At 43.5% G+C, this 15,637-nt stretch overlaps 1 protein-coding gene across 1 annotated transcript in view; it reads left to right on the top strand.

Annotated features, from left to right (window-relative positions):
- Positions 1-563: 563 nt before the first annotated feature.
- The window catches only part of LOC111272823 (XK-related protein 6), a 32,843-nt gene continuing 17,769 nt past the window's right edge, over positions 564-15,637 (top strand). Inside the window, exons 1-3 of the mRNA XM_022854463.2 lie at positions 564-841; positions 2,147-2,336; positions 8,034-8,145. Coding sequence (XP_022710198.2) covers positions 664-841; positions 2,147-2,336; positions 8,034-8,145 — 480 coding nt within the window. The 5' untranslated portion in view covers positions 564-663. The remainder of the gene's footprint in view (positions 842-2,146; positions 2,337-8,033; positions 8,146-15,637) is intronic.

The raw sequence follows: 15,637 nt of genomic DNA, 5'->3' as shown, positions 1-15,637 counted from the left end.
CTTATCCTCTGTGATTATACGTGAGGGATATTATCTGCTTTCTACATGCTATATAACTTTCATATGAACAGCTATAGTACATTACGCATGGGTGTTAGAGGTATAGGGTTCAGAGTTGCTTGTCTTGTGAAGTGCCATTTTTTTTTTCGAAGAGGCCTGCTTAGAACATATAGTGACAGAACAGTGGTCTTCAACTATCAATATTTCGTTGTTGAACAGATATTGAAATTCGTAAAGAGAAATGTAATTATAATTTATCATTAGCCTGAAAATGGTTTTTTCAGATATACCAGCAGGAAAAGGCAAGTTCCCTCGTTAAGAAGAAACACACTTTGTTCAGTCGTTTTGACGTAAACCTTTTTTCCCATATTCGTTTTACTAATGATGATAATGATATATATATATATCTTTTGTTAAACTGTCTGTTTAAGAAACTTCCCTCCCGCCTTGCGCAGTACTTTTGGTAGAGGTACGGTAGCATGTAAAACTTCCAAGTTAAATTTGTCGAGAAATATGCTTGTGTCGTATTGAAACTTGTGCACATCAGTCGTTGAGTCAGCGAATCAGTAACATGTAAGCGTGAACTTATCTTAGAAAAAGGTCTTTACTGTGTTCTTATGTTATTTACTTCTGTTTATATCACGGCGTGTTTATAGGCACCTAATGCTCTCACACAGAATTGCGCCATTTTGGCATTTGGTCATTACAGCTTACTCAGCGCTATTTACGGTGTTTTCGCTATTGACGTACTCCTTGGATTTGGCCTCGGACGCCTTTATTTGCTACCTGTTCTACATCAACCATAACCTCATCTGCGCTGGAATCACGCTTGCCTTTACAGGTAACTGTTACACATGTGGATTTAGTGATAGAGTGAAGGTATTTGTTTACTCATAGCTATATGGAACTGATATTCATAATTATCAGCAATGTTTGAACACGCAAAAGGACAATATCGGGCGTAAACCTTTATTCTACACGAAGCTGGTCATGTCGAGAAAGAACGGGAACAATTTAATTTCTCGAGAGTTCCTAAGTCCATCGTTGGTAGAGGATTAAAGCAGTGGTTAAATATCAATGATACAGTCATTTTCCAAATAGACGTTGATGTATAAATTTGCAATATAGCTTAAAATATGAGTATACGTTCTGCTATAAAGTTTGCCCCAGCCTTACTTTGTAACAATGCAGTCCTCTTATTTCACCACTATAATAACCCTTCAAGCGACGGTGTGAAGCTACTGTTTACTAATTCTTCACTTAGCCGGTAAGCCGCTAACTGTAACGTGCAGATGCGTAAAGTAAATAATTTTTTAGGGTTTAAATAGAATTTTAATTTTTTTTTTTGTAATGAAAATATATTGCTTTATATTTAGCTAGCCATTCGGTCCAGTTCTACTCAAAATAAAACTACATATCCATATAGAAAAAAATGGAACTACATACAAAAAAATTCGGATTTTTTTTATTCAATACGAAGTAAATATATTTACATCTTTTAGATTTCATTAAAATAGAGAGTACATACTGATCGAGACAGAGGCACAATTCCAAACCAGAGAAAATGCCTTTTACTGATTTCCTAAAGCTGGAACCTTCATGTTACAGTTCATCCTGTCGTTCCTGATCAATAACTAGCAGGTGAAACAACTCTGTCGAGAACATTTTTTCCGACAATTCGGATTCTAATGCAAAATTGATCGTTCCTAAGGAATCGTTTGCAAGCAGTCTATGGGTTCTCTCAACTAGGCTCAACCCTAAGGGCTACCACGGCTGAATGCTTTACCACTTCAGTAGTCAATGGTCACCTCAGACCTGTTCCTGTGAAAGCCCACGTCGTTCCAGAACATACGCAGGCCCATATTACCTGCCTGCCATTAAGATGGTGGAATTAAGTAAGGATCTGTGTACTGCCGATGTGCAAGTAAGTCTTCGCAGAGCGCGATAACGACGACGAAGTAATGTGGACGACTAGACGACCACTAAGCGATCTGCGCTCGTAAACTGTTTCGTCTTTTTTGACCCCACCTTTATACCGGATTCCTTTTTTTCTATTCACTTTCGCTAGGTTACCGTTTCTTTCGTTCCTTCTTCGGTTTCAATTTACCATAGGCTTTTCTTCTGTTTCTGTTCCTCGTTCTTCCAGTGACCCCATCAGTGATCGTCAACGTATTTTCAGTTCGGTGGTACGTTCAGGACGACAAGGAGTCATCGAAGGCGATGAAAGACTCAACAGGACTGGAGGATACCCCAATGCTACATCGGCCCAAAATGTCGTTATGCGACTGGCTCGTACGGGTCGTTTTCCACCTATTGCTACTTGGTCCGGTCGTAAGGTGAGTAACGACAATAATAGCCATGGTAGCAGCAATAACAGAGGTTGCAAATAATAGTCATACTGATAGCCTGTTTTGCTGTTCGTCTAGTTTTCCTGCTTGTTTGCCCGGTACGTTAGACCTACCATGCTTGCGTTCGGCTCATCGTACTTTTTTTATTGCGAGTTTGCCATGCTTATGGCACCCGTCCTAGAACGTAGTGATCATAGTAACACAGTTAGTCGTTTACCTTCGATCGTTTCGTACTGTCCTTTTTCGTCGATAGCCCCTTCGCCGTCATTATCTTCTTGTCTCCAGACGACTGCAGGCGTCAACAAAAAAAACGAAGTCGGGTCGACGACGCTGGACAGGTCCTCCGAATCGCCGTCCGTTACGGTTTTCCGGGGCACGCTAGCTAGTACTCGCGCGCCAACCTAGCTCCGTTAGAGGCGCGCCGGCTCACGTTTCTTGTTGGTTCGTCTAATCTATGTTGATAGGACGCAGTCCAGGCACGAAGCGTGGAAATCGAGTCAAAGTGATGTCACGAGTGCGGAGTAAGACCGGCTATCCATGGATCTGGTACTGAGCTACGGGATTTGACCGTTCGATTTCACGAACAGAAATGGTGGAAGCAGAAAAGTAACAAAGGTGCAGTATTAGGTTTCTGGTGCAGAGCCGCCTTTCCCTGTACATTGATTACCCTCTTGTGTGATATCATTGGTCGCAGCGTTCTTTTCTTCATCCACATTGACTCGACTGTCTGGTAGCTATCAGGTCATCGTTCTCGAGATTGATGGCCACCTACGTTAGGATGGCGGCGGCTTCATTGCGCACGTAAAAATAGAACCACACGCGCGGAGGACGGAAGTAACAATCCGTCAGGCCCTGTATGGAACAAGTTAGATCTTCTTCATATCGATAATCACATGTCCAGCTTGTGTCAATAGTTGTATATGCCAGCCCTAGGCCACTTTGAGAAACAGATCCATCCAACAGGCTATCGTTTGGTAGGTTAGTTGGAGCTACGATAGCTTATTATTGCGTTGATCGTCAACGTTGTCTGGAAGAGAAAGCTAAAATGAAGATCGTTGACTCTTTGTGAAATATACGGAATTTGCTTTGTACACAGATGCGCAAAATTCGCCATCGAATATGCATTGTACATATCCGGCGGTTACATTAAACTAAGGTTATAGTGGGATCATGTGATGGTTTTCAAGTTGCATCTCTCGACGCAGAGGTCTAGTTGTGATGGACTAATGGTACAATTGCCAAGATTAAAATACTGTCTTAAAAAGAATATACCCATAGAAGCATTCTATTGAACTGCTAAACTACTTCAGTTAATGGAAAAGTTGACGAAAGTTACTAATGAGCCCAAGGCAAATTTGCCCATCTCTAAGCAATGAGGATTCTCACATGTTCGTTCTCACTGTGAAAGTAATGAAAAAAAAAATTTCCAAGGCGGCCTGAAAAGAGTTCTACAGCCAGTGCCGCCAAGGTGGCTGAACAAGACACATGCGAGAGTCGTCCCAAACTATGGATCGACTATTGCCATTACGCGACCAATCGACATTCGGACAGAAGAAACCGCTAGATAGGCAGAACGGGTAACGTTGATAGCTGTCCTGTGGCTGCCTCCGCCATCTCCGAGCCTGTTTTCTTTCCGTTCTCTTAAAGAGGAAATTAGTAAGCTAATGGGCCGGAAACCGTAATCGTGCCAATTGGAGCTCATTTGCGAGAAATATTCGTCGGTCGGCTAGGACTTGCCTGCTCCTCGTGCTGCAGTATTGTGGAACACCGCGTCCCAGTATCCCTGGCCTTCAGCCAGCACTACTCCTTGCTCATGTTTTATCGCGACCTTTTCGTATTCGTCCTGCGTCGGCATACATATTCGCAACCTTAGAGGTCTTCGGCGGTGCTAGTAGAAAAGCTAGAACGTCCCTTGCAAGTTTAGCTATGCCACTGCTCCCCATAATAAGTGCACGGCAAGCCAGTGATTAGCTCAGAGTTTTATAATTTGGATTGGAGCAGTTGTGCTAAAATGGTGTAAAACAATAGAGCTAGATTAAGCCAAGCTGCTGAGCGTAGCCAGATGTTGAGCAAAATTTACTGTGCACCGTTCGTCTAATCCGTGCTCGAAGAAGAATTTTTGTAAAAAATTCATTTTTCTGTTACACTCCTTGATAAAAGCGTACGGGTTGAGCTGAACGTGTATTAAGCCCATTTTGAGTAAATCAGGTTAATCTTGAGAATACTAAGCTTACATTGATAAAACCGGTTATCTTTCTTACTTTTGTGTTTCACCCGGACACTGCACTGCGACATAAGAAACTACACAGTAAAATTATTCCTTCTTAAACTCACAACCCTAGCTACGACTCTCCGGGTTTTTTTTCTTATTCGCTGTCTTTATAACCCAGAAATATATCCTTAACGAATACTCATCCGTATTCTAAAGTCACTGTCAGCAAGGATCGTACTTATATAATGTCTATAATACTTACGGTAATTGTTAGTTTTCCAGCCTAAGAACCATTTTGAATATGAATTTGAGAGAAACCGCCGTTGCTAAATATCCTGATAATTATGCTCTCTACAACAGGAACTACTATGAACATTTTGAGACACATCTTTTGCGTTAGTAAGTTGAATCAATAGCGACATTCCTAACTACGCAATATACATACAGTTCCATACTCGCATAGCCTATAATTCTTTCGATAAACCCACTGATAGAGTCTGTCTCCAGAGAGAGCTTCTTCACGGTAAGCAAGCACAGTATAACCATGATAATCCGTCACATCCAATAGATTTGCAGTCGCTCGATGATGTGGGTACACGCAGTTGGCATACGTGACGCGCAAGCCGTGCAAAGAACACCGGCGGCTGGTTAGGTGACTGCCCCCTGCTATCTATACGACCACCACTGAACTGCCGGCGACCATGTACGCCATATCCGCTGACTCTTTTCCGGACTCCTATCCATTTTACTCCGTTGCATCTCTTTCGTGAAGCCACCGGCGAGGTCGAACGCGCCACAGCCACTTGGGGGATTTCTTTAAAGCCGTCCAAACCCCACACGCGTCCATTGGGCCCTTATTTCCAGCGATGCCCGAACGGCGCTCCCAGTAAGCGCACTCTACCGAATTCTATGCTCAACCCAGTGGAATGCTGTACCCCTGTGCCAAACCCGTCGGCGAAGCAGCGGTGCACGGAAGACGACGCTAGGGGTAGAGGAGCACTAAGAGACTACTGGCGAGCTCTGTTACGACAAGCGACCAGCTTGGTAGATCGCACAAAGCAAGTGGCCAAGCAACGACCAACAAGCAAGTGGCTCCCTCAGGGCCCACGTCCCCTAGTCGAGAAGCAGGTCGATCAGCTAAACTGCCGGCGCTGACTTCGACACTGTCGGCCTTGCTTCGTACTAGTTGTTACAACTGCTACTTCTGTGGCTGAGTGGAGCCTCATGGGGCAACGAAAGGGAGAGAAGAGATACTTGGGCAGCGAGAAAGCAGAGAAAGAGAAGGTAGAAAAAAGCCACCACAAAGTAGGCGTACCAAGACTGACAAGGCAACAAGGAAAAGGACAAGGTAGTAGTGAAGTTGCTGTTAGAGCTGCCGGTACTGCAGAAATACGTCTCAGCCAACTATTCTGGGAAGGTTAAAGGAGAGAGTCCCCCAAGGAGACCTAAATTACGACCTAAGGACCAAGCCATGGGAGGGAATGAAGTTAAGAAAAGAAGCCATGCTCCAATCTGTAGCTGACTTGACCCGTCGATCTTCTGATACATTGTTTTGAAGGAGGAATAGAAGAGAAAACGGCGACGACGAAACCCAGGATCGGCAGATTAGAATTGTTTGAACAAGTCGAAAAATACGTGCTACGACCTGAAGCTAGGTTAGTTTCGGCCTGGCTGAGTTGAGCGACAACGCCTAGGCGGTGTTCACCGCACCCACAGGCACTCACGAAACAGAGTTTGGAAAGGGCGTTGCTCGAATCGGGACGGACAACGGGAATGAACCGGTCCAGTGCGAATCAAATGAAGGCGAATCGGGCGAAGGAAGAAAGCCCTGAGTCTCGTTGCCGATACCGATCTTTGAGACGGATCCTTTAGATTTTTGTAGGCGAAACGGGTTAAAAGAACGAAACGGACACAGCAGAAAAAAGGACGCTCAAAGACCAAATCAATGGCTTATAGATGACCTGTCCACCGTCATAATGTTATTCCAACGGAAATGAGAGAGCAGAAAACAGATAAAGGGGTAACGAAGAGCACAAGATATGCAGAGGACGGTCACATTATTATTGTTAATGTGATTAGTAATAAGTATGCGTTGAGATCCAAAGCAAGTGTTCAAAACTCGGTGGCTTATGATTTTTGAAAAAAAATATATACATCCTGCTAATTGACCGTAAAAAATGTAACTTATTGGCAGTTTATCGAATATTCTTCTTCATAACTTTAAATAATTGTTACAATTTGTTTAAAAGAGATATTTTTATTTAGTTTCTCGGAAGTCTCATAATTAAAGTGCACTATTTAAAAATATAGGCGATATAATTACTAGAGTGTTTAGGGATGTGAACTAGTTGAACGTTCGGAATACGTTCGTAAACTATAAAAAACGGTAACGCGATTCTTTGTGATCTGCTAGATTGTATAAGCAGCTAAAAAGAAATAAAACTAGATAAATGTCCAAGAAATGAGTCATGAAAGGGAGACGTCTGCTAGGATTACCGATTTCATAGCCGACCAAAATTATTCAAATTGCAAATTTTCATGTATATATATATATATATATATATATATATATATATATATATATATATAGGTTTACCGTTAACCATGGCCGTTTACAAATATACATATAAGGACTAAAATCACATGTTCATTTTATACCTAATATATAAAATATATGAGTGTTGTGTACGTATACAACTTATACTTCTGCCATATCCTATACGTGTTTAGGCATAAACATAGGAAATCTTACTGTAAGGCAGGTGCAGTGCTTATCTGGCGTTCTATACCTCGAAATACAATAGGCCTGTCGGTAAGACTGTGGTGTATGGCGCGTCGTTGAAAGAAGATGTCCTGATGTATTTAATCGATCCCAGATAAAAATAAAGCACGCGAACAAATACTAGGTATGAGTGCTATTATTCAAATGGTGGTCTTGATCTAGTTTGGTCCGGTTAGATCCAAGCAATGGCATGCTATGCCAGAATAATGACTGGGCAACGTATTTTTTTTTCTGCGAATCTATAGAACGAATTAGTAACAGCGACAAGCATGGCCGTTCTTAGCATTTAGCAACAATTCCTATCCAACTCCAAATTCCATGTAACTCTTATGCCGTTACTGTTTCGTCAGTTCCGAGACAGATAAAACGCGCGTTCGTCGTTCCCGTGTCGTGAGCACATTATAGAATACTAGGCGTACTATTATTGCTATACCTCGACAATAATTCCGCGGCTCAATTTTCGTAGCTGCGTCCGCATCTTTGTTGATAGCCTACCTGGTTGTTGGTGCGGTGCACTTCCTGGCAACGCTGTACTGGCTGGGTACGTCACCGTATTACGTACGACACTTGTGTGTATGCATCGTCAATGTAACTATGTTTTGTGGATAAGGGTGCCACATGGATCATAGTAGTATAATAACGCCATTGACGCTCACAATACGAAAAGGAGTCATTGTGGTCATTTTCACAGGTACTTGGAGTTGCTTGTATACGGAGTGAAATCGCGGCGTCAGGCTCGGCAACGTGGAGAACAGTGGCCATATGCTGCTGTAAATCGAATCGAACAACCAAAGGAACGGCAGGTAGGTGGTTTCAAACGTGTGCTCATATTCGTATTGAGTACGAGTACGGACTAAGCAAAGCGTATAGGCATATTACGCAATATTAATAATGTGACATAATCAAGTAGACCTTTGTCATTATTTCTTGTTTTGTTAGGTTTAGGCTCTGACCGAGGTCATGCAGCGTAAAAATTAAATTATATAATTTAATCGAATCTGCATTGATTTCTAGTTTAAATATTGTTCAGTCTGTCCGCGAAATCAAATATATTTGAAAACAAACATCTGCATTGGCTTTTGATCTGCTCCATGGAACTTTTCCTTTCGATTTAATAAAACCATCTTCAACGTCTTGTCAACGGAATACTTTGTGGGCCTGTATGTACAGTGGCCAGACAGATGTCCACAGGTTGCCAAACTTCTCTATTGTTTCCTGCTCGTCCTCGATTTAATATCTTTAAGACGAAATCAATGCAGAATGTAGTCTCAATTAATTATCACCCGATATTTCTTGTATAACAAACAGAGGACGATTGCGGCTTTGAAATATCCATCTATATGCAGAACCGATTCTTCTTTCAAGTGACGCAAGACTATCAAGCTTGAAACGTCTAGCGATGCTGTGAGACCGGATACGGCTACGATCACTAAGGAACAACCAAATCCTGATCTATTTTTTCGTTTTGCCGCTGTTCCAGCTCCGCACGTATTGGTCGAATCAGCCGGAACAGTACGTGGTCAGCGATTTATAGCCCTTTGCCTGCAGATGACGTTGCCGAGAGCCACCAGAGGTGCTTAGAGTGCTAAGGATCAAAAAGGGTAAAGGCCAAGGCTGACGATGAAGGTGATCACGTTCTGGGCCGACCGCTTTTTTCCTATTGCTGGATATGACCGAGCGTTAGGAACTGCAACTTGCACGCAGTTTGCAATGCGGACCAGCCAGCGGGTCAACCCAGAAAAGTATAATTCCATTGTCCGACAAAATTCTGGGTTGAATAATCAAATGGTGGCTGATGCACAAGGCAATAATTTTACGCTAACTAAATCGGATGATCCATACCTATAACTAAAAATGATCTAACTATATAACAGCTTGTTAGAAATGGAAACGTGCTTACTTCCCCCGTACGGATGATTAAGCCCTGAATATCCTAAGATTCTTTGCAAGACGAAAAGTAGCGTAATAGGTCGCTGGCGATAAAGGCCTGGCGAGATAGTCGCTACAACAGCAAGTAACTACAGGCGGTCCTGGCTGAACAGCATAGACGCTCGGGAGACATTTGCAGCCACACGATTATCCTTACGTTCGGCGTAAAAAATTACAGGTTCATTAGCCTTTGCATTATGCGCACTGGCAACAAGACGCAACACTACAATAATATTCCATTTTATGCCCTCATTTGTAACATAGACGTGCCATGAACATGGGGCCCTTAAGGTAAAATCCTACTAAAAATAAGTCACTCAAACCCGCTAATGGCGTATCACTACGTATGCTTGTTGTTCCTGCACAATTAGGTATTAATTATAATATAATGTATTCCGTCAAACAGTGCTCACTGATATGAGGCCATACAAGATAATTGCAGACATTCGACTATGTTAGTTAGCTACTCGACTCCTACTACTTACCTACTGGTAGCACTTGCCTGGCCTTTAATATACAATAATTGAAGAGAGACATCGTAAATAAGCCAACCCGAAGCTACCTTGACCGTTGGAATAGGCATAATGGCTATGTTGAAAAGCTATTTTAAGTTAGAGTCATTTATAGTAAATATGTCCTTACCGGACTTCGCACGCGCATAACGGACATTATCAAACGGTTGTGCAGACCCGCGCAATCTGAATCAACGATTTCCTTGTGCTTCCGTCGACCGCTCCTTAATAAACCTATAGCCTCTTTCGACTGCAAGGAGAAAAAGTGGGTACGTGGCCACCGCCGAATATCTAGACGTTAATTCCTTTATATTAACTCTTTTTCAAAGCTGGCAGGTTAAAATTATCTTAGTGAAACTACAGAGCCGTACTGAGATCACTACACCGTCGAGCTCGATATCTTTTTTTGATAGCCTTTATACACAATCTTCGTTCGCCATTCCGCCCATTGAGTTCGTTTTGCCGACAGGGCACACACACATGAAACTACTAGCACCGCAGTTTGGCTGTTCACGATCACAGCCCACGACGTCACTGCTTACATGGTACCTTAATTTCAGACCTGCTCCTCTCGTTTACGATTTCGGATTTCAGAAACAATACTTCAGACACCATGGTTTCCAAAAAATACGAGCAGCTCTCACGCAATGAGACGCGAGCCAAGAACATTTGGAAAAAGGCATTATAGCGATTTGCTATATGCGGATGCTTCGTGGATCTATTTTGATTTAGTTATAACCTTCTTTAGATACAAGAGACAAAACTGAACGAAGGGATGGTAGACGTAACATCTCGGCGGACAGTGGCTACAAGGAGGGTTATCCAAAAATCCAGCGACGATCCCCCAATTCGCATCTGAATCACGCGATAGATCAGTAGATGAGCCGATGTTAGCTGACCCGTAGAATCGCCGTATCTCCTTTTTGACGGCAACGAAAAGAGGACGCGACAATATGGAAGAATCAAAAGTCTCTTTCGAGGCCGTAGTTGTCGCCGCCGCAATGGTCGCAACAACAATCGGCCAAGGCGACGTCTTAGTTTGTTGTGGGCAAATCTCGTCATGCCGGGTACCGTGCGACACCGCAGTCACGAAAAAACGTCAGATGAGGAAGCTGTGTCTGTACGCGTGCGACAACTCGAAGAGAAGAAGCCAAAGAAAAGATCATAACTGCGTTTACGACAACGACGAAGAAGTGGCTCGGTGGCACCAAATCAATGTTTGCTTAAGCAGAACCGCCTCTCGCCTGCTACCGCGTTCCCCCAGCGACCAGTATCTGCACCCTCTTGATCTGGGAGAAATAAAGAAGCGTAAAGACTCACGGGACAAGCAGCGGTTAGCAGCTAGCCTTCGCCAACCCATTCTAGCCGAGCTGTAGCGCCAGCTGTATTATGCCCTTTACGCTGCCACGAATGCCTGCCATGCATTGGGTTGTCGACTGAGCACCGGAATGTCCCCCACATCCCCCAACGCTGCTTCACGTCTGAAGGGACATCGTTATTTCTCCGCATTCTTTCGCAGCCTTCGGTAACAGAAGTAGCACGAGCCCGACGTTGGAGTGCACTTGGGTGAGATCGTTGCCTTTAGTTATACGCTGGCACCCTCCGGGGTTTTTGCTCCCGCCTCAACCAGTGGCCACACGTCGTTTCCTAGGAAAAAAAGGATCGTTTTTTCTTCTTTTGGTTTTCCTCTTTGTTCTTTTCTACACTTTTATTAAGACAATAGCAACTAGGTTGGAACTGCCTCGGAGGTAGCTGCTGTGGCAGTATTAATATAATGGGTTGCCACAGGCCAGCAGCAACATTCGGCCACTCACATCAATCGATAAGTGCTAGAGGCGCGCCTTCGGTTTGTCGGAGCGCTAGGTAAACACGTCCTCACACAGACCGAGCTTAGTCGTCGCGTGCGCAGCGGCCGTGGGACAGCGAACCATCTTATTAGTGGCTGGGAGGCTGTGAGCAAACGGGCTGAATCTGTGGATCTATCGACCAAAGCGGGTGAGCGGGATAAGTCGATGGGGTCTATTCCTCTGAATAAGGAAGTGCCGGTAGGAATAACCTGTATATTGTTAAGACAGCAGAGAAAACGGTGGGGCTGCGCGTATGAGAAACCTGTATGTATTTCACTGATGGCTTTACCACAGCTTTCGCAGAACTCAACGTCCGTGACCTCTAATGCTGAAAAGATGTCGCTTAGATGGCTGTCTTCTGCATTTAAAAGCAGCACCGCGGTTAAAGATACATCCCGTCACTCTTCGATTGTACTAGTTGAGGTTTCAGCTGGAGAATGCCTATAAATGATCCGCTACGATGAGATGTATGGAAACTTTTGCTTTACAAAGATTCCCCTGGGTTACCCGAAGGTAGTTGGATTAGAAGGCCTGACCTAGAGTTTGTTTGTTTGTCGACCTATCTGGTTGCGAGCCTAGTTATCGAACGGTGGCGTTTGACTGAGTGCTGAGTTACTAGGCGACCGTCCGCATCAATAAAGCGTTAGGCCAGTTCCTTAAAGATTCCGCTGACAGTGCGATTTTCCTAAATACGCCCCACTGGATACTCAAGCAAGCTTCCTGTCCTGCCTTGTTTGACTTCTTCGTGTGAAACGGAAGAATAGGAAGATTTAACAGGTTTAACTCGTTTTCAGTTTCTTGTGTTTGCCCATCTCTATACTAATGTATTAGATACGTTTAACGTCTGCTTCGGTTGTCTTTGTCTTACTGCGCAGCTTTTGGTAATATGTGTACATTATATGCGTAACATTAGCGATATAGTGTACTACGCCAGAATACAACTATAAAAAAGAAAATCCGGTTTTTATGCTAAACTCACAAGAGAAGCATGCCCCGCAAGACACTCCTGTTCTACTCACAAGCTTTTGTAACGTTAAAATATGTTTCATGAATGTCGGATAGTGGGCCAACATGTACCGATCGGTCCTCAGGGGCAAACAAGTTTGATTAATATTGCGCAACGATTGCGGTTTTATGGATCTTCCTAACGGGAGCGCTTCTTTTGCCCTCTTGTACCCCGATCGAAAGCCAAGACAGACGGAGGCTGTTGTATTCAAAGCCACGTCCCATACATCTTACTTTCTAGAGTAATTTGAAAACGTAATATGATGAGGCAAGCGTTTCTTTAACGAAATTCTTCTCGTTGAGCTGATTGAACTAGGGGGTATGCTAGCAACCGGGAAGGCAAGACGGTTTCAGAGGCGGAAATCTTGCTTCTCTAGTTTTCCTTCTGGAGCCGTTCGTTTTCGCGCTTCCCAACTAATGGCTAACTCATGCTGGTATTTGCTTAGTCAAGATGGTTGGCGGCCCTATGCTCTGCCCCGGCCGTCTCCTCGTTTCCAAAGATGACACGGTTGGGTATACTCTTCGATTTCGCACATTTTTTTGCCCACTACTTCTGCCCGCTTTGCTCGCATCCTTATTGTTCCCTTTTTTCGTGCTTTTTTGTTTTCCTCTTTCGTTTCCAAGTTGCGCATTCGCTCAAGTACTTTTCTGATAACTTCCGCCTTGCGTGAGAGGCCGAAGCGTGCTATGACATTTACAAAAAACTCTGTACCAGACAACAAGCCGTACGTCGAAACCACATAGCAAGTAACTTACATTAGGACCTACGTAGATTCCTGGTACTATAGCTCCCTATCGGACTGGTCTGTTTGCAGACAAGCAAATTGGTGACGTGATTCGTCCTTGGAAGCTTATGCAGTCACAACTTCATCAATATGAAAAGGTTGGACGCCCCGTTGTTAGTCAGCTTGGCCAATAATAAGCCAACCATGGACAAATGCTATACTACTTAAATTTCCAAATATGTCAGACATTAATAATAACATCGAGTTTTACAAGCTGTAAAAGGCATCCGTCCACAGTCATCACGCACTAACGAATGTTGATACTTCTGGTATCAAAAGGGTTTTTTTAATATCAAAACGACTTTTGTGTAACATCGGTGTTAAGAAACTTTAGAAATAGACAATAATTAATAAGTATTGCATCTTAGTAACCTTGCACGAATGGCTTTAAAAAGACCGCAAGCGAACTTCTTTGATACGCAAGGTTAGTATTTGAAGTAGGTCTAGATATGCACCGATAATGTGCATTAATGTGAAATGTAAAAACAATCAATAAGTCTATTTATTGCTAGTCCAGCATATATTACTATGTGTTTGGAATTTTGTCCAACATAAAAGCCTAGATATTAGGTCATATCTAAACTAACTAGCAAACGTTTTCTTTGCCATTATCGGTAACTCGGCAACGAAACGATTATCTACCGTTTGAAGACGCAAAGTAGAATCTCACTGAGTGACTGTTCAAAGCAACATGAGCTTATTTCATATACTGTCGTTTTAAAATCGGGTCACATATAAAACGATAAGAATACAACTCTGGGGTAGAGAGCATATAATACTCGAACACAAATTATACTATAAATGGCAGCCACACGAAAACAGGCCACGGGTATGTCCTCTATAAAATACTCCGTAGTATAAGCAAGGACCAGCGCTTTCTAATTACGCTCGATTCGGAATTTTACATTATTATTACTATTACGAGGAAAAACTATTGCAAACATCACAGCCTTGTGTTTCCTAATACCCCCAAAACTGGCTAAAAGATTAATATTGGCTTAATACCCGCTTATTTCAGTTTAATCTTCAGCGTTTCCTCTACCGTTGCTTTCTATGGTTGCTCGCGCTCTGCTATACTTGGACAGCACCCCATGTTAGATGGAAGAGTTTGTTCGTTTAGACTTCTTGTTCTGCCTTGGCCTCCTCTAGCCTGGCCTTGTGCCGCCTTTATGACTAGGCAAAAACTGATGGTTTGAACGTTTCATGAGCCCGTACACTTCGCGTGGCCTAACGTGTATTGGTAGAATTTGCGTTTTGCTAGAGTGCTGTGTTGAGTTTTGTACCATGATGCGTGTCTGTGTCTGTGTGTAGCAGGAAGCGATGTCCCTTAGAGTATATTATCAGCTAACCGAGCCAGTCCGATTCAGCTAAGTAGGCTACCGGCTGCCGCTCTGCAGCTGCGGCTTCTGCTGCGAGTGGACTGGGAGCTTCAGGATCAGCCGAGGGCATCGTAGCCAACGTCTGACCAAGGAGACCCTCAGAGCTCAGACTCGATATGTCTTCTTTTGCCAACCGACCAATGGTGAAAGGGGGTCCACATGCTGGGTGCCCGGTTATGATACGACCTTCGGTTTGCTGACTAACTGAGGTCACTAAAACCTGACTAGTCAGGCAAGCAAGCAAGAAAAAGCGGTACGGGATTAAATGATGGCTCCTATGGCTTTCCGAGACTAAGTGCGCCCACTATTGTCACTCTGCACTTTGGAAGGAAGTTAGCATGAGTGCGGCCGGAGTAGCGATCCAGGGACGTGGGCCATCAGACCCATTTCCATAATATGTCGGCTACAAGGCGACGGCATAAATATTTTTACATTTTTACCACACTCGTGGCAAGAAGGGGGGTCGCCGAGAATATGGCTAGGGTAAGTGCTTCGCACGTATCAGTGAAACAAAGAAAGAGGGGATAACTTTAAACATGAGTTCTCAGGAAGCCGCTGGATTGCTGTGTAGATTGTCGCGGCAAACGAACTGAGCAGACTTTACCAAGAGAGACCGAGAGCTCGCTGAGTACATAGAGAAATTTTTGATCCAGTCGAAAACCCGGTCTTAGTCGTTTATTAACTTAGTTAAGGCTGATTTCTTTTGATGGGTAATATATGAGGAGCTGCTAAAGGAAACTTATCCTCGGTTTTCACCGCCGGTGTGTCAATCGCTATACGGTGAAGTACAGAAAAGGAACTTTCCATTAGTTATCCATTAAATGGAAAAATGTGCGCA

This window comes from Varroa jacobsoni, unplaced genomic scaffold (genome assembly GCF_002532875.2).
Source record: "Varroa jacobsoni isolate VJ856 unplaced genomic scaffold, vjacob_1.0 contig03422, whole genome shotgun sequence".
Taxonomy (NCBI): Eukaryota; Metazoa; Arthropoda; class Arachnida; order Mesostigmata; family Varroidae; genus Varroa; species Varroa jacobsoni.
This window is presented reverse-complemented; position numbering and strand designations above follow the sequence as displayed.